The sequence below is a fragment of the Oncorhynchus keta genome, unplaced genomic scaffold (genome assembly GCF_023373465.1).
Source record: "Oncorhynchus keta strain PuntledgeMale-10-30-2019 unplaced genomic scaffold, Oket_V2 Un_contig_6655_pilon_pilon, whole genome shotgun sequence".
Classification (NCBI taxonomy): Eukaryota; Metazoa; Chordata; class Actinopteri; order Salmoniformes; family Salmonidae; genus Oncorhynchus; species Oncorhynchus keta.
Window position 1 is genome coordinate 47,721 of NW_026288982.1, and position 19,415 is coordinate 67,135.

Below are 19,415 nucleotides of genomic sequence, written 5' to 3' on the forward strand. Positions count from 1 at the left end.
ACGGTTCTGGGTATAATCAGAGCTGTATCTATGGTTCTGGGTCTAATCAGAGCTATATATATGGTTCTGGGTATAATCAGAACTGCTATATCTATGATTCTGGGTCTAATCAGAGCTGCTAGATCTATGGTTCTGGGTCTAGTCAGAGCTGCTATATCTATGGTTCTGGGTCTAATCAGAGCTGCTATATCTATGGTTCTGGGTCTAATCAGAGCTGCTATATCTATGGTTCTGGGTCTAATCAGAGCTGCTATATCTATGGTTCTGGGTCTAATCAGAGCTGCTATATCTATGGTTCTGGGTCTAATCAGAGCTGCTATATCTATGGTTCTGGGTCTAATCAGAGCTGCTATATCTATGGTTCTGGGTCTAATCAGAGCTGCTATATCTATGGTTCTGGGTCTAATCAAAGCTATGTGTATGGTTCTGGGTATAATCAGAGCTGTATCTATGGTTCTGGGTCTAATCAGAGCTGCTATATCTATGGTTCTGGGTCTAATCAGAGCTGCTATATCTATGGTTCTGGGTCTAATCAAAGCTATGTGTATGGTTCTGGGTATAATCAGAGCTGTATCTATGGTTCTGGGTCTAATCAGAGCTATATATATGGTTCTGGGTATAATCAGAACTGCTATATCTATGGTTCTGGGTCTAATCAGAGCTATATATATGGTTCTGGGTATAATCAGAGCTGCTATATCTATGGTTCTGGGTCTAATGAGAGCTGTATCTATGGTTCTGGGTCTAAGCAGAGCTGCTATATCTATGGTTCTGTGTCTAATCAGAGATTCTATATCTATGGTTCTGGGTCTAATCAGAGCTGCTAAATCTATGGTTCTGGGTCTAAGCAGAGCTATATATATGGTTCTGGGTCTAATCAGAGCTGTTATATATATGGTTCTGGGTCTAATCAGAACTAGATCTATGGTTCTGGGTCTAATCAGAGCTGCTAGATCTATGGTTCTGGGTCTAATCAGAACTTGATCTATGGTTATGGGTCTAACCAGAGCTATATATATGGTTCTGGGTCTAATCAGAGCTATGTGTATGGTTCTGGGTCTAATCAGAGCTAGATCTATGGTTCTGAGTCTAATCAGAGCTAGATCTAAGGTTATGGGTCTAATCAGAGCTAGATCTATGGTTCTGAGTCTAATCAGAGCTAGATCTATGGTTCTGAGTCTAATAAGAGCTGCTAGATCTACGGTTCTGGGTCTAATCAGAACTAGATCTATGGTTCTGGGTCTAATCAGAGCTGCTATATCTATGGTTCTGTGTCTAATCAGAGCTGCTATATCTATGGTTCTGGGTCTAATCAGAGCTGCTATATCTATGGTTCTGGGTCTAATCAGAGCTGCTATATCTATGGTTCTGGGTCTAATCAGAGCTGCTAAATCTATGGTTCTGGGTCTAAGCAGAGCTGCTATATCTATGGTTCTGGGTCTAATCAGAGCTGCTAGATCTATGGTTCTGGGTCTAATCAGAGCTGCTATATCTATGGTTCTGGGTCTAATCAGAGCTGCTAAATCTATGGTTCTGGGTCTAATCAGAGCTGCTAGATCTATGGTTCTGGGTCTAATCAGAGCTGCTATATCTATGGTTCTGGGTCTAATCAGAGCTATGTGTATGGTTCTGGGTCTAATCAGAGCTGCTATATCTATGGTTCTGGGTCTAATCAGAGCTGCTATATCTATGGTTCTGGGTCTAATCAGAGCTGCTATATCTATGGTTCTGTGTCTAATCAGAACTGCTATATCTATGGTTCTGGGTCTAATCAGAGCTGCTATATATATGGTTCTGGGTATAATCAGAACTGCTATATCTATGGTTCTGGGTCTAATCAGAGCTGCTATATATATGGTTCTGGGTATAATCAGAACTGCTATATCTATGGTTCTGGGTCTAATCAGAGCTGCTAGATATATGGTTCTGGGTCTAATCATAACTGCTGTATCTATGGTTCTGGGTCTAATCAGAGCTGCTAGATCTATGGTTCTGGGTCTAATCAGAACTTGATCTATGGTTATGGGTCTAACCAGAGCTATATATATGGTTCTGAGTCTAATCAGAGCTAGATCTATGGTTCTGAGTCTAATCAGAGCTAGATCTATGGTTCTGAGTCTAATAAGAGCTGCTAGATCTACGGTTCTGGGTCTAATCAGAACTAGATCTATGGTTCTGGGTCTAATCAGAGCTGCTATATCTATGGTTCTGTGTCTAATCAGAGCTGCTATATCTATGGTTCTGGGTCTAATCAGAGCTGCTATATCTATGGTTCTGGGTCTAATCAGAGCTGCTATATCTATGGTTCTGGGTCTAATCAGAGCTGCTAAATCTATGGTTCTGGGTCTAAGCAGAGCTGCTATATCTATGGTTCTGGGTCTAATCAGAGCTGCTAGATCTATGGTTCTGGGTCTAATCAGAGCTGCTATATCTATGGTTCTGGGTCTAATCAGAGCTGCTAAATCTATGGTTCTGGGTCTAATCAGAGCTGCTAGATCTATGGTTCTGGGTCTAATCAGAGCTGCTATATCTATGGTTCTGGGTCTAATCAGAGCTATGTGTATGGTTCTGGGTCTAATCAGAGCTGCTATATCTATGGTTCTGGGTCTAATCAGAGCTGCTATATCTATGGTTCTGGGTCTAATCAGAGCTGCTATATCTATGGTTCTGTGTCTAATCAGAACTGCTATATCTATGGTTCTGGGTCTAATCAGAGCTGCTATATATATGGTTCTGGGTATAATCAGAACTGCTATATCTATGGTTCTGGGTCTAATCAGAGCTGCTATATCTATGGTTCTGGGTATAATCAGAACTGCTATATCTATGGTTCTGGGTCTAATCAGAGCTGCTAGATATATGGTTCTGGGTCTAATCATAACTGCTGTATCTATGGTTCTGGGTCTAATCAGAGCTGCTAGATCTATGGTTCTGGGTCTAATCAGAACTTGATCTATGGTTATGGGTCTAACCAGAGCTATATATATGGTTCTGAGTCTAATCAGAGCTAGATCTATGGTTCTGGGTCTAATCAGAGCTATGTGTATGGTTCTGGGTCTAATCAGAGCTGATCTATGGTTCTGGGTATAATCAGAGCTGCTAAATCTATGGTTATGGGTCTAATCAGAGCTAGATCTATGGTTCTGAGTCTAATCAGAGCTAGATCTATGGTTCTGTGTCTAATTAGAGCTGCTATATCTATGGTTCTGTGTCTAATCAGAGCTGCTATATCTATGGTTCTGAGTCTAATCAGAGCTGCTATATCTATGGTTCTGGGTCTAATCAGAGCTGCTAAATCTATGGTTCTGGGTCTAATCAGAGCTATGTATATGGTTCTGGGTATAATCAGAACTGCTATATCTATGGTTCTGGGTCTAATCAGAACTAGATCTATGGTTCTGGGTCTAATCAGAGCTATATATATGGTTCTGAGTCTAATCAGAGCTAGATCTATGGTTCTGAGTCTAATAAGAGCTGCTACATCTACGGTTCTGGGTCTAATCAGAACTAGACCTATGGTTCTGGGTCTAATCAGAGCTGCTATATCTATGGTTCTGTGTCTAATCAGAGCTGCTATATCTATGGTTCTGGGTCTAATCAGAGCTGCTATATCTATGGTTCTGGGTCTAATCAGAGCTGCTAAATCTATGGTTCTGGGTCTAATCAGAGCTGCTATATATATGGTTCTGGGTCGAATCAGAACGAGATCTATGGTTCTGGGTCTAATCAGAGCTGCTATATCTATGGTTCTGGGTCTAATCAGAGCTGCTATATCTATGGTTCTGGGTCGAAGCAGAGCTATATCTATGGTTCTGGGTCGAATCAGAAGTAGATCTATGGTTCTGGGTCGAATCAGAACTGCTGTATCTATGGTTCTGGGTCGATTCAGAACTAGATCTATGGTTCTGGGTCTAATCAGAGCTATGTGTATGGTTCTGGGTCTAATCAGAGCTAGATCTATGGTTCTGGGTCTAATCAGAGCTATGTGTATGGTTCTGGGTCTAATCAGAGCTAGATCTATGGTTCTGAGTCTAATCAGAGCTAGATCTATGGTTCCGAGTCTAATCAGAGCTGCTATATCTATGGTTCTGGGTCTAATCAGAACTAGATCTATGGTTCTGGGTCTAATCAGAGCTGCTATATCTATGGTTCTGTGTCTAATCAGAGCTGCTATATCTATGGTTCTGGGTCTAATCAGAGCTGCTATATCTATGGTTCTGGGTCTAATCAGAGCTGCTAAATCTATGGTTCTGGGTCTAAGCAGAGCTATATATATGGTTCTGGGTCTAATCAGAGCTGTTATATATATGGTTCTGGGTCTAATCAGAACTAGATCTATGGTTCTGGGTCTAATCAGAGCTATATATATGGTTCTGAGTCTAATCAGAGCTAGATCTATGGTTCTGAGTCTAATAAGAGCTGCTACATCTACGGTTCTGGGTCTAATCAGAACTAGACCTATGGTTCTGGGTCTAATCAGAGCTGCTATATCTATGGTTCTGTGTCTAATCAGAGCTGCTATATCTATGGTTCTGGGTCTAATCAGAGCTGCTATATCTATGGTTCTGGGTCTAATCAGAGCTGCTAAATCTATGGTTCTGGGTCTAATCAGAGCTGCTATATATATGGTTCTGGGTCGAATCAGAACGAGATCTATGGTTCTGGGTCTAATAAGAGCTGCTATATCTATGGTTCTGGGTCTAATCAGAGCTGCTATATCTATGGTTCTGGGTCGAAGCAGAGCTATATCTATGGTTCTGGGTCGAATCAGAAGTAGATCTATGGTTCTGGGTCGAATCAGAACTGCTGTATCTATGGTTCTGGGTCGATTCAGAACTAGATCTATGGTTCTGGGTCGAATCAGAAGTAGATCTATGGTTCTGGGTCTAATCAGAGCTGCTGTATCTATGGTTCTGGGTCTAATCAGAACTATGTGTATGGTTCTGGGTCTAATCAGAGCTATGTGTATGGTTCTGGGTCTTCTTGGTCCTGCGACCCAGGTGGTAGTAGTAGAGGAGTGTGATGATGAGGAAGAGGACTTCACTGAGGAGGAGGAGGATGGCAGAGTTTGACATCAGACCCAGCTCCACCAGGGTGATGCTGGTCACTGCAACGAGAGAGAGACACCTTTTACAACGAGGGTTAAGTACAGTGGGGCAAAAAAGTATTTAGTCAGCCGCCAATTGTGCAAGTTCTCCCACTTAAAAAGATGAGAGAGGCCTGTAATTTTCATCCTGGGTACACTTCAACTATGACAGACAAAATGAGGGGAAAAAAATCCAGAAAATCACATTGTAGGATTTTTAATGAATTTATTTGCAAATTATGGTGGATATATAGGGGACATCTGGGATGTAATGTGTTATAATTATACAGAGGAGATATATAGGGGACATATATAGGGGACATCTGGGATACAGTCTATACAAATGTAATGTGTTATACTGATACAGAGGGGATATATAGGAGACATATAGGGGACATCTGGGTCTAACAGGGATGCAGCCTATACAAATTAATGTGTTATACTGATACAGAGAGGATATATAGGGGACATATATAGGGGACATCTGGTATACAGTCTATACAAATGTAATGTGTTATACTGATACAGAGAGGATATATAGGGGACATATATAGGGGACATATATAGGGGACATCTGGGATACAGCCTATACAAATGTAATGTGTTATACTGATACAGAGAGGATATATAGGGGACATATATAGGGGACATATATAGGGGACATCTGGGATACAGCCTATACAAATGTAATGTGTTATACTGATACAGAGGGGATATATAGGGGACATATATAGGGGACATCTGGGATACAGTCTATACAAATGTAATGTATTATACCGATACAGAGGGGATATATAGGGGACATATATAGGGGACATATATAGGGGACATCTGGTATACAGTCTATACAAATGTAATGTGTTATACTGATACAGAGGGGATATATAGGGGACATATATAGGGGACATCTGGGATACAGTCTATACAAATGTAATGTGTTATACTGATACAGAGGGCATATATAGGGGACATATATAGGAGACATCTGGGATGCAGCCTATACAAATGTAATGTGTTATACTGATACAGAGGGGATATATAGGGGACATATATAGGGGACATCTGGGATACAGTCTATACAAATGTAATGTGTTATACTGATACAGAGGGGATATATAGGGGACATATATAGGGGACATCTGGGATACAGTCTATACAAATGTAATGTGTTATACTGATACAGAGAGGATATATAGGGGACATATATAGGGGACATATATAGGGGACATCTGGGATACAGCCTATACAAATGTAATGTGTTATACTGATACAGAGGGGATATATAGGGGACATCTGGGATACAGCCTATACAAATGTAATGTGTTATAATGATACACAGGGGATATATAGGGGACATATATAGGGGACATCTGGGATACAGCCTATACAAATGTAATGTGTTATACTGATACAGAGGGGATATATAGGGGACATCTATAGGGGACATATATAGGGGACATCTGGGATACAGCCTATACAAATGTAATGTGTTATACTGATACAGAGGGGATATATAGGGGACATCTATAGGGGACATATATAGGGGACATCTGGGATACAGTCTATACAAATGTAATGTGTTATACTGATACAGAGGGGATATATAGGAGACATCTGGGATGCAGCCTATACAAATGTAATGTGTTATACTGATACAGAGGGGATATATAGGGGACATATATAGGGGACATCTGGGATACAGTCTATACAAATGTAATGTGTTATACTGATATATAGGGGACATATATAGGGGACATATATAGGGGACATCTGGGATACAGCCTATACAAATGTAATGTGTTATACTGATACAGAGGGGATATATAGGGGACATATATAGGGGACATCTGGGATACAGTCTATACAAATGTAATGTGTTATACTGATACAGAGGGGATATATAGGGGACATATATAGGGGACATCTGGGATACAGCCTATACAAATGTAATGTGTTATACTGATACAGAGGGGATATATAGGGGACATATATAGGGGACATATATAGGGGACATCTGGGATACAGCCTATACAAATGTAATGTCTCATACTGATACAGAGGGGATATATAGGGGACATATATAGGGGACATCTGGGATACAGCCTATACAAATGTAATGTGTTATACTGATACAGAGGGGATATATAGGGGACATATATAGGGGACATCTGGGATACAGTCTATACAAATGTAATGTGTTATACTGATACAGAGGGGATATATAGGGGACATATATAGGGGACATCTGGGATACAGTCTATACAAATGTAATGTGTTATACTGATACAGAGAGGATATATAGGGGACATATATAGGGGACATCTGGGATACAGTCTATACAAATGTAATGTGTTATACTGATACAGAGAGGATATATAGGGGACATATATAGGGGACATCTGGGATACAGCCTATCAAATGTAATGTGTTATACTGATACAGAGGGGATATATAGGGGACATATATAGGGGACACCTGGGATACAGCCTATACAAATGTAATGTATTATACTGATACAGAGGGGATATATAGGGGACATATATAGGGGACATCTGGGATACAGCCTATACAAATGTAATGTGTTATACTGATACAGAGGGGATATATAGGGGACATATATAGGGGACATCTGGGATACAGTCTATACAAATGTAATGTGTTATACTGATACAGAGAGGATATATAGGGGACATATATAGGGGACATCTATAGGAGACATCTGGGATACAGTCTATACAAATGTAATGTGTTATACTGATACAGAGGGGATATATAGGGGACATATATAGGGGACATCTGGGATACAGTCTATACAAATGTAATGTGTTATACTGATACAGAGAGGATATATAGGGGACATATATAGGGGACATATATAGGGGACATCTGGGATGCAGCCTATACAAATGTAATGTGTTATACTGATACAGAGGGGATATATAGGGGACATATATAGGGGACATCTGGGATGCAGCCTATACAAATGTAATGTGTTATACTGATACAGAGGGGATATATAGGGGACATATATAGGGGACATCTGGGATACAGCCTATACAAATGTAATGTGTTATACTGATACAGAGGGGATATATAGGGGACATATATAGGGGACATATATAGGAGACATCTGGGATACAGCCTATACAAATGTAATGTGTTATACTGATACAGAGGGGATATATAGGGGACATATATAGGGGACATCTGGGATACAGTCTATACAAATGTAATGTGTTATACTGATACAGAGAGGATATATAGGGGACATATATAGGGGACATATATAGGGGACATCTGGGATGCAGCCTATACAAATGTAATGTGTTATACTGATACAGAGGGGATATATAGGGGACATATATAGGGGACATCTGGGATACAGCCTATACAAATGTAATGTGTTATACTGATACAGAGGGGATATATAGGGGACATATATAGGGGACATATATAGGGGACATCTGGGATACAGCCTATACAAATGTAATGTGTTATACTGATACAGAGGGGATATATAGGGGACATATATAGGGGACATCTGGGATACAGCCTATACAAATGTAATGTGTTATACTGATACAGAGGGGATATATAGGGGACATATATAGGGGACATATATAGGGGACATCTGGGATACAGCCTATACAAATGTAATGTGTTATACTGATACAGAGGGGATATATAGGGGACATATACTGGGACTGATCATAGGGGACATCTGGGATGCAGCTGTTACTGATCATAGACACTACTGTTACTGATCATAGACACTACTATTACTGATCATAGACACTACTGTTACTGATCATAGACAATCCTGTTACTGATCATAGATACTACTGTTACTGATCATAGACACTACTGTTACTGATCATAGATACTACTGTTACTGTAACCTACTGATCATAGACACTACTGTTACTGATCATAGACAATTCTGTTACTGATCATAGACACACACTACTGTTACTGATCATAGACACTACTATTACTGATCATAGACACTACTATCACTGATCATAGCCACTACTGTTACTGATCATAGCCACTACTGTTACTGATCATAGCCACTACTGTTACTGATCATAGACACTACTGTTACTGATCATAGACACTACTATTACTGATCATAGACAATACTATTACTGATCATAGCCTGTTACTGATCTAGACACTACTATTACTGATCATAGACAAGTTACAATAGAAACCTGTTACTGATCATAGACAATCCTGTATCCTACAGATCGTTTGTAAAGAACAACTCCCGATGTTCCAATCATAAACCAATAGGTGAAGCCCAATGCATCCTTACTGCACAGTCATTAGTTTGTGTTGTTAGTAAATGGATATTAGGACAGAACAACGGATCCCTCACCCAGGAACTGGACAGACAAGAGGCAGGCCTCCGTCAGCAGGGTCCACTGGATAATGGCCTTCTCTGCTGTGTACAGACCTTTCCACATGATCAATGAGACACCTGGTGGGGGAAGAGAGAGAGAGAGAGAGAGAGAGAGAGAGACAGAGAGAGAGGAGAGAGACAGAGAAAGGAGAGAGACAGAGAGAAGAGAGAGGAGAGAGAAATAGAGGAGACAGAGAGAGAGAGATGTTTAGCATTAGGGTGAGGACTACAGTCGTCTAGTGTGTAGCCAGCCTTCTAAAACCCCGATGTCTCGATCACTCCACTATCGGAAGTACTGTTGTCTCAATCCGAGGTCAGGTCCACATTGGTTCACATCAGAACGGATCCAGACAACCAGAACTCTCAGATACTAATTCATTCCTTCCTGGAAGTGGCTGGATTTTAACACTGTACTAGAGTAGGGTGGACATCCTGTCCATCAGGAAGTAGTGAGCCCTTCTGATGACCCCAGCCTACACAGAGCCTTGGATAGATACAGTATAATACTATATTTAGAACTATATAGTACATCTGTGGCTCTGCTCCAACCAAGGCTGTTACTAAACAGACAGTAGAGGAACTGTGTCTGTGATCCAAAAGGCACCCTAATTCCCTATTAGTGCGCACTACTTTCAACCAGAGCTCTATGGAACCTGGACAAAAGTAGTGCACTATAAAACATGGAATAGGGTGCCATTTTTGACGAACCCTGTATCTTCACCCCTTGTTTCCTACAGCCTTCCGCTGTTAAGGGATTATCCTCTCTTCCTTCCTGTCTTTCTCAGTCGGGTTCTGCCTTCCATCCCTCCCTCCCTCTCTCTCTCTCCCCCTCCATCAGAGGGGGACTGTACAGTCACGCCTTGCTGTACTCAAATGCACTCACTCATCATGTAATACTGTAAAACATGGCGGACTGAATACGAACCTCTTAATACCCTGTGACAAAAACGATTAAAGCATTCACGATTATTAACATCTTATTACGCCCTCAGCTGGTCCTACCTGTTATTTAGCTAGGTAAGCCCTCAGCTGGTCCTACCTGTTATTTAGCTAGGTAAGCCCTCAGCTGGTCCTACCTGTTATTTAGCTAGGTAAGCCCTCAGCTGGTCCTACCTGTTATTTAGCTAGGTAAGCCCTCAGCTGGTCCTACCTGTTATTTAGCTAGGTAAGCCCTCAGCTGGTCCTACCTGTTATTTAGCTAGGTAAGCCCTCAGCTGGTCCTACCTGTTATTTAGCTAGGTAAGCCCTCAGCTGGTCCTATCTGTTATTTAGCTAGGTAAGCCCTAAAGCTGGTTCTACCTGTTATTTAGCTAGGTAAGCCCTAAAGCTGGTTCTACCTGTTATTTAGCTAGGTAAGCCCTCAGCTGGTCCTACCTGTTATTTAGCTAGGTAAGCCCTCAGCTGGTCCTACCTGTTATTTAGCTAGGTAAGCCCTCAGCTGGTCCTACCTGTTATTTAGCTAGGTAAGCCCTCAGCTGGTCCTACCTGTTATTTAGCTAGGTAAGCCCTCAGCTGGTCCTATCTGTTATTTAGCTAGGTAAACCCTCAGCTGGTCCTACCTGTTATTTAGCTAGGTAAACCCTCAGCTGGTCCTACCTGTTATTTAGCTAGGTAAGCCCTCAGCTGGTCCTATCTGTTATTTAGCTAGGTAAGCCCTCAGCTGGTCCTACCTGTTATTTAGCTAGGTAAGCCCTCAGCTGGTCCTACCTGTTATTTAGCTAGGTAAGCCCTAAAGCTGGTTCTACCTGTTATTTAGCTAGGTAAGCCCTCAGCTGGTCCTACCTGTTATTTAGCTAGGTAAGCCCTCAGCTGGTCCTACCTGTTATTTAGCTAGGTAAGCCCTCAGCTGGTCCTACCTGTTATTTAGCTAGGTAAGCCCTCAGCTGGTCCTATCTGTTATTTAGCTAGGTAAACCCTCAGCTGGTCCTACCTGTTATTTAGCTAGGTAAACCCTCAGCTGGTCCTACCTGTTATTTAGCTAGGTAAGCCCTCAGCTGGTCCTATCTGTTATTTAGCTAGGTAAGCCCTCAGCTGGTCCTACCTGTTATTTAGCTAGGTAAGCCCTCAGCTGGTCCTACCTGTTATTTAGCTAGGTAAGCCCTCAGCTGGTCCTATCTGTTATTTAGCTAGGTAAGCCCTCAGCTGGTCCTACCTGTTATTTAGCTAGGTAAGCCCTCAGCTGGTCCTATCTGTTATTTAGCTAGGTAAGCCCTCAGCTGGTTCTGGTCCTACCTGTTATTTAGCTAGGTAAACCCTCAGCTGGTCCTACCTGTTATTTAGCTAGGTAAACCCTCAGCTGGTTCTGGTCCTACCTGTTATTTAGCTAGGTAAACCCTCAGCTGGTCCTACCTGTTATTTAGCTAGGTAAACCCTCAGCTGGTCCTACCTGTTATTTAGCTAGGTAAGCCCTCAGCTGGTTCTGGTCCTACCTGTTATTTAGCTTGGTAAGCCCTCAGCTGGTTCTACCTGTTATTTAGCTAGGTAAGCCCTCAGCTGGTTCTGGTCCTACCTGTTATTTAGCTAGGTAAACCCTCAGCTGGTTCTGGTCCTACCTGTTATTTAGCTAGGTAAGCCCTAAACTGGTTCTGGTCCTACCTGTTATTTAGCTAGGTAAACCCTCAGCTGGTTCTGGTCCTACCTGTTATTTAGCTAGGTAAGCCCTCAGCTGGTTCTGGTCCTACCTGTTATTTAGCTAGGTAAACCCTCAACTGGTTCTGGTCCTATCTGTTATTTAGCTAGGTAAGCCCTCAGCTGGTTCTGGTCCTACCTGTTATTTAGCTAGGTAAACCCTAAACTGGTTCTGGTCCTACATGTTATTTAGCTAGGTAAACCCTCAGCTGGTTCTACCTGTTATTTAGCTAGGTAAGCCCTCAGATGGTTCTGGTCCTATCTGTTATTTAGCTAGGTAAACCCTCAGCTGGTTCTACCTGTTATTTAGCTAGGTAAGCCCTCAGCTGGTTCTGGTCCTACCTGTTATTTAGCTAGGTAAACCCTAAACTGGTTCTGGTTCTACCTGTTATTTAGCTAGGTAAGCCCTCAGCTGGTTCTGGTCTTACCTGTTATTTAGCTAGGTAAGCCCTAAAGCTGGTTCTACCTGTTATTTAGCTAGGTAAGCCCTCAGCTGGTCCTACCTGTTATTTAGCTAGGTAAACCCTCAGCTGGTCCTACCTGTTATTTAGCTAGGTAAGCCCTCAGCTGGTTCTGGTCTTACCTGTTCTTTAGCTAGGTACACCCTAAACTGGTTCTGGTCTTACCTGTTCTTTAGCTAGGTAAGTCCTCAGCTGGTTCTGGTTCTACCTGTTATTTAGCTAGGTAAGCCCTCAGCTTGTCCTACCTGTTATTTAGCTAGGTAAGCCCTCAGCTGGTACTACCTGTTATTTAGCTAGGTAAGCCCTCAGCTGGTTCTACCTGTTATTTAGCTAGGTAAGCCCTCAGCTGGTTCTACCTGTTATTTAGCTAGGTAAGCCCTCAGCCGGTTCTGGTTCTACCTGTTATTTAGCTAGGTAAGCCCTCAGCTGGTCCTACCTGTTATTGAGCTAGGTAAGCCCTCAGCTGGTTCTACCTGTTATTTAGCTAGGTAAGCCCTCAGCTGGTTCTGGTTCTACCTGTTATTTAGCTAGGTAAGCCCTCAGCTGGTTCTGGTTCTACCTGTTATTTAGCTAGGTAAGCCCTCAGCTGGTCCTACCTGTTATTTAGCTAGGTAAGCCCTCAGCTGGTTCTACCTGTTATTTAGCTAGGTAAGTCCTCAGTTGGTTCTGGTTCTACCTGTTATTTAGCTAGGTAAGCCCTCAGCTGGTTCTGGTTCTACCTGTTATTTAGCTAGGTAAGCCCTCAGCTGGTTCTGGTTCTACCTGTTATTTAGCTAGGTAAGCCCTCAGCTGGTCCTACCTGTTATTTAGCTAGGTAAGTCCTCAGCTGGTCCTACCTGTTATTTAGCTAGGTAAACACTCAGCTGGTTCTGGTTATATCTGTTATTTAGCTAGGTAAGCCCTCAGCTGGTTCTGGTCCTACCTGTTATTTAGCTAGGTAAGTCCTCAGCTGGTTCTGGTTCTACCTGTTATTTAGCCAGGTAAGCCCTAAACTGGTTCTGGTTCTACCTGTTATTTAGCTAGGTAAGCCCTAAACTGGTTCTGGTTCTACCTGTTATTTAGCTAGGTAAGCCCTAAACTGGTTCTGGTTCTACCTGTTATTTAGCTAGGTAAGCCCTCAGCTGGTTCTGGTCCTACCTGTTATTTAGCTAGGTAAGCCCTCAGCTGGTTCTACCTGTTATTTAGCTAGGTAAGCCCTCAGCTGGTTCTACCTGTTATTTAGCTAGGTAAGCCCTAAACTGGTTCTGGTTCTACCTGTTATTTAGCTAGGTAAGCCCTCTCAGCTGGTTCTGGTTCTACCTGTTATTTAGCTAGGTAAGCCCTCAGCTGGTTCTGGTTCTACCTGTTCTATCTAAAAGGAGATTCAAAGTGAGATTCCATGACATAATGTATTCTCATTGTGATCTGGAGATGAACATGTTTGATGTATAATTGAATAAGGTTTATATAGCAGGCGGTCTTTTCAACCCAGTTAAATAGATGCGTTAATTTACCGGCAGGAAAACCCCCTCTAGACATCTGAATGTTGTCCTCTTATCATACCTGGGGCCTCTTTCTGGACCAACAAGTCACTCACCACGAACTACAGGATCCAGAATGCATTGCTTCAAGTCCTCACTTTAACACTGTTCATCAACAACAAGTGTTATCTACCCTAGAGGAGTTAGTCAGGAACTCGACGGGACCATTAAATATTAAGAAGTACAGATGTTAAATCATTAATAGCTAGTGAGACTGAGCGGTTTCCTTGGCAGAGAAGTGACAGTAGACAGCCCCTACTGAGTAGTGCTCCTCCTCCCTGGAGTCTGATACTGTCACAGTAGATGGCCCTTACTGAGTAGTGCTCCTCCATAGAGTCTGATACTGTCACAGTAGACAGCCCTTACTGAGTAGTGCTCCTCCATAGAGTCTGATACTGTCACAGTAGACAGCCCTTACTGAGTAGTGCTCCTCCCTAGAGTCTGATACTGTCACAGTAGACAGCCCCTACTGAGTAGTGCTCCTCCATAGTCTGATACTGTCACAGTAGACAGCCCTTACTGAGTAGTGCTCCTCCATAGTCTGATACTGTCACAGTAGACAGCCCTTACTGAGTAGTGCTCCTCCTCCCTGGAGTCTGATACTGTCACAGTAGACAGCCCTTACTGAGTAGTGCTCCTCCATAGTCTGATACTGTCACAGTAGACAGCCTTTACTGAGTAGTGCTCCTCCTCCCTGGAGTCTGATACTGTCACAGTAGACAGCCCTTACTGAGTAGTGCTCCTCCATAGTCTGATACTGTCACAGTAGACAGCCCTACTGAGTAGTGCTCCTCCCTAGAGTCTGATACTGTCACAGTAGACAGCCCTTACTGAGTAGTGCTCCTCCATAGTCTGATACTGTCACAGTAGACAGCCCTTACTGAGTAGTGCTCCTCCTCCCTAGAGTCTGATACTGTCACAGTAGACAGCCCTTACTGAGTAGTGCTCCTCCTCCATAGAGTCTTATACTGTCACAGTAGACAGCCCTTACTGAGTAGTGCTCCTCCTCCCTAGAGTCAGATACTGTCACAGTAGACAGCCCTTACTGAGTAGTGCTCCTCCTCCCTAGAGTCTGATACTGTCACAGTAGACAGCCCCTACTGAGTAGGGCTCCTCCATAGTCTGATACTGTCACAGTAGACAGCCCTTACTGAGTAGTGCTCCTCCTCCCTAGAGTCTGATACTGTCACAGTAGACAGCCCCTACTGAGTAGTGCTCCTCCATAGTCTGATACTGTCACAGTAGACAGCCCTTACTGAGTAGTGCTCCTCCTCCCTGGAGTCTGATACTGTCACAGTAGACAGCCCCTACTGAGTAGTGCTCCTCCATAGTCTGATACTGTCACAGTAGACAGCCCTTACTGAGTAGTGCTCCTCCTCCCTAGAGTCTGATACTGTCACAGTAGACAGCCCCTACTGAGTAGTGCTCCTCCATAGTCTGATACTGTCACAGTAGACAGCCCTTACTGAGTAGTGCTCCTCCTCCCTAGAGTCTGATACTGTCACAGTAGACAGCCCCTACTGAGTAGGGCTCCTCCATAGTCTGATACTGTCACAGTAGACAGCCCTTACTGAGTAGTGCTCCTCCTCCCTAGAGTCTGATACTGTCACAGTAGACAGCCCCTACTGAGTAGGGCTCCTCCATAGTCTGATACTGTCACAGTAGACAGCCCTTACTGAGTAGTGCTCCTCCTCCCTAGAGTCTGATACTGTCACAGTAGACAGCCCCTACTGAGTAGTGCTCCTCCATAGTCTGATACTGTCACAGTAGACAGCCCTTACTGAGTAGTGCTCCTCCTCCCTGGAGTCTGATACTGTCACAGTAGACAGCCCCTACTGAGTAGTGCTCCTCCATAGTCTGATACTGTCACAGTAGACAGCCCTTACTGAGTAGTGCTCCTCCTCCCTAGAGTCTGATACTGTCACAGTAGACAGCCCCTACTGAGTAGTGCTCCTCCACAGTCTGATACTGTCACAGTAGACAGCCCTTACTGAGTAGTGCTCCTCCTCCCTGGAGTCTGATACTGTCACAGTAGACAGCCCCTACTGAGTAGTGCTCCTCCATAGTCTGATACTGTCACAGTAGACAGCCCTTACTGAGTAGTGCTCCTCCATAGTCTGATACTGTCACAGTAGACAGCCTTTACTGAGTAGTGCTCCTCCTCCCTAGAGTCAGATACTGTCACAGTAGACAGCCCTTACTGAGTAGTGCTCCTCCTCCCTAGAGTCTGATACTGTCACAGTAGACAGCCCCTACTGAGTAGTGCTCCTCCATAGTCTGATACTGTCACAGTAGACAGCCCTTACTGAGTAGTGCTCCTCCTCCCTAGAGTCTGATACTGTCACAGTAGACAGCCCCTACTGAGTAGTGCTCCTCCATAGTCTGATACTGTCACAGTAGACAGCCCTTACTGAGTAGTGCTCCTCCTCCCTGGAGTCTGATACTGTCACAGTAGACAGCCCCTACTGAGTAGTGCTCCTCCATAGTCTGATACTGTCACAGTAGACAGCCCTTACTGAGTAGTGCTCCTCCATAGTCTGATACTGTCACAGTAGACAGCCTTTACTGAGTAGTGCTCCTCCTTCCTGGAGTCTGATACTGTCACAGTAGACAGCCCTTACTGAGTAGTGCTCCTCCATAGTCTGATACTGTCACAGTAGACAGCCCTTACTGAGTAGTGCTCCTCCCTAGAGTCTGATACTGTCACAGTAGACAGCCCTTACCAGTAGTGCTCCTCCATAGTCTGATACTGTCACAGTAGACAGCCCTTACTGAGTAGTGCTCCTCCTCCCTAGAGTCTGATACTGTCACAGTAGACAGCCCTTACTGAGTAGTGCTCCTCCTCCATAGAGTCTTATACTGTCACAGTAGACAGCCCTTACTGAGTAGTGCTCCTCCTCCCTAGAGTCTGATACTGTCACAGTAGACAGCCCTTACTGAGTAGTGCTCCTCCATAGAGTCTGATACTGTCACAGTAGACAGCCCTTACTGAGTAGTGCTCCTCCCTAGAGTCTGATACTGTCACAGTAGACAGCCCTTACTGAGTAGTGCTCCTCCATAGAGTCTGATACTGTCACAGTAGACAGCCCTTACTGAGTAGTGCTCCTCCTCCCTAGAGTCTGATACTGTCACAGTAGACAGCCCTTACTGAGTAGTGCTCCTCCTCCCTAGAGTCTGATACTGTCACAGTAGACAGCCCTTACTGAGTAGTGCTCCTCCTCCATAGAGTCTGATACTGTCACAGTAGACAGCCCTTACTGAGTAGTGCTCCTCCTCCATAGAGTCTGATACTGTCACAGTAGACAGCCCTTACTGAGTAGTGCTCCTCCTCCCTAGAGTCTGATACTGTCACAGTAGACAGCCCTTACTGAGTAGTGCTCCTCCATAGAGTCTGATACTGTTACAGTAGACAGCCCTTACTGAGTAGTGCTCCTCCTCCCTAGAGTCTGATACTGTCACAGTAGACAGCCCTTACTGAGTAGTGCTTCTCCTCCATAGAGTCTGATACTGTCACAGTAGACAGCCCTTACTGAGTAGTGCTCCTCCTCAATAGAGTCTGATACTGTCACAGTAGACAGCCCTTACTGAGTAGTGCTTCTCCTCCATAGAGTCTGATACTGTCACAGTAGACAGCCCTTACTGAGTAGTGCTCCTCCTCCCTAGAGTCTGATACTGTCACAGTAGACAGCCCTTACTGAGTAGTGCCTCTCCTCCATAGAGTCTGATACTGTCACAGTAGACAGCCCTTACTGAGTAGTGCTCCTCCATAGAGTCTGATACTGTCACAGTAGACAGCCCTTACTGAGTAGTGCTCCTCCCTAGAGTCTGATACTGTCACAGTAGACAGCCCCTACTGAGTAGTGCTCCTCCATAGTCTGTAGACAGCCCTTACTGAGTAGTGCTCCTCCATAGTCTGATACTGTCACAGTAGACAGCCCTTACTGAGTAGTGCTCCTCCTCCCTGGAGTCTGATACTGTCACAGTAGACAGCCCTTACTGAGTAGTGCTCCTCCATAGTCTGATACTGTCACAGTAGACAGCCTTTACTGAGTAGTGCTCCTCCTCCCTGGAGTCTGATACTGTCACAGTAGACAGCCCTTACTGAGTAGTGCTCCTCCATAGTCTGATACTGTCACAGTAGACAGCCCTTACTGAGTAGTGCTCCTCCCTAGAGTCTGATACTGTCACAGTAGACAGCCCTTACTGAGTAGTGCTCCTCCATAGTCTGATACTGTCACAGTAGACAGCCCTTACTGAGTAGTGCTCCTCCTCCCTAGAGTCTGATACTGTCACAGTAGACAGCCCTTACTGAGTAGTGCTCCTCCTCCATAGAGTCTTATACTGTCACAGTAGACAGCCCTTACTGAGTAGTGCTCCTCCTCCCTAGAGTCAGATACTGTCACAGTAGACAGCCCTTACTGAGTAGTGCTCCTCCTCCCTAGAGTCTGATACTGTCACAGTAGACAGCCCCTACTGATAGGGCTCCTCCATAGTCTGATACTGTCACAGTAGACAGCCCTTACTGAGTAGTGCTCCTCCTCCCTAGAGTCTGATACTGTCACAGTAGACAGCCCCTACTGAGTAGTGCTCCTCCATAGTCTGATACTGTCACAGTAGACAGCCCTTACTGAGTAGTGCTCCTCCTCCTGGAGTCTGATACTGTCACAGTAGACAGCCCCTACTGAGTAGTGCTCCTCCATAGTCTGATACTGTCACAGTAGACAGCCCTTACTGAGTAGTGCTCCTCCTCCCTAGAGTCTGATACTGTCACAGTAGACAGCCCCTACTGAGTAGTGCTCCTCCATAGTCTGATACTGTCACAGTAGACAGCCCTTACTGAGTAGTGCTCCTCCTCCCTAGAGTCTGATACTGTCACAGTAGACAGCCCCTAGAGGGCTCCTCCATAGTCTGATACTGTCACAGTAGACAGCCCTTACTGAGTAGTGCTCCTCCTCCCTAGAGTCTGATACTGTCACAGTAGACAGCCCCTACTGAGTAGGGCTCCTCCATAGTCTGATACTGTCACAGTAGACAGCCCTTACTGAGTAGTGCTCCTCCTCCCTAGAGTCTGATACTGTCACAGTAGACAGCCCCTACTGAGTAGTGCTCCTCCATAGTCTGATACTGTCACAGTAGACAGCCCTTACTGAGTAGTGCTCCTCCTCCCTGGAGTCTGATACTGTCACAGTAGACAGCCCCTACTGAGTAGTGCTCCTCCATAGTCTGATACTGTCACAGTAGACAGCCCTTACTGAGTAGTGCTCCTCCTCCCTAGAGTCTGATACTGTCACAGTAGACAGCCCCTACTGAGTAGT

At 44.1% G+C, this 19,415-nt stretch overlaps 2 protein-coding genes across 3 annotated transcripts in view; one reads left to right on the forward strand and one right to left on the reverse strand.

Annotated features, from left to right (window-relative positions):
* Positions 1-934: 934 nt before the first annotated feature.
* On the forward strand, positions 935-3,060 carry LOC127926052 (perilipin-4-like). Of its 2 annotated transcripts, none has more exons than XR_008123177.1 (2): positions 935-1,043; positions 1,164-1,272. XR_008123177.1 is itself a non-coding variant. In XM_052511325.1 (2 exons), exons 1-2 carry the CDS (start codon positions 988-990, stop codon positions 2,950-2,952), a joined length of 906 nt encoding a protein of 301 aa, XP_052367285.1. In that variant the 5' UTR covers positions 935-987; the 3' UTR covers positions 2,953-3,060. The 2 variants fall into 2 exon arrangements, 1 of the variants encoding a protein (XP_052367285.1); XM_052511325.1 differs by lacking the exon at positions 1,164-1,272 and adding an exon at positions 2,103-3,060.
* A 1,763-nt stretch (positions 3,061-4,823) lies between these two features.
* Positions 4,824-19,415, reverse strand: part of LOC127926053 (tumor protein p53-inducible protein 11-like) — a 51,860-nt gene continuing 37,268 nt past the window's right edge. The window contains exons 5-6 of the mRNA XM_052511326.1: positions 9,468-9,569; positions 4,824-5,107 (exon numbers count right to left, since the gene is read on the reverse strand). Coding sequence (XP_052367286.1) covers positions 4,950-5,107; positions 9,468-9,569 — 260 coding nt within the window. The 3' untranslated portion in view covers positions 4,824-4,949. The remainder of the gene's footprint in view (positions 5,108-9,467; positions 9,570-19,415) is intronic.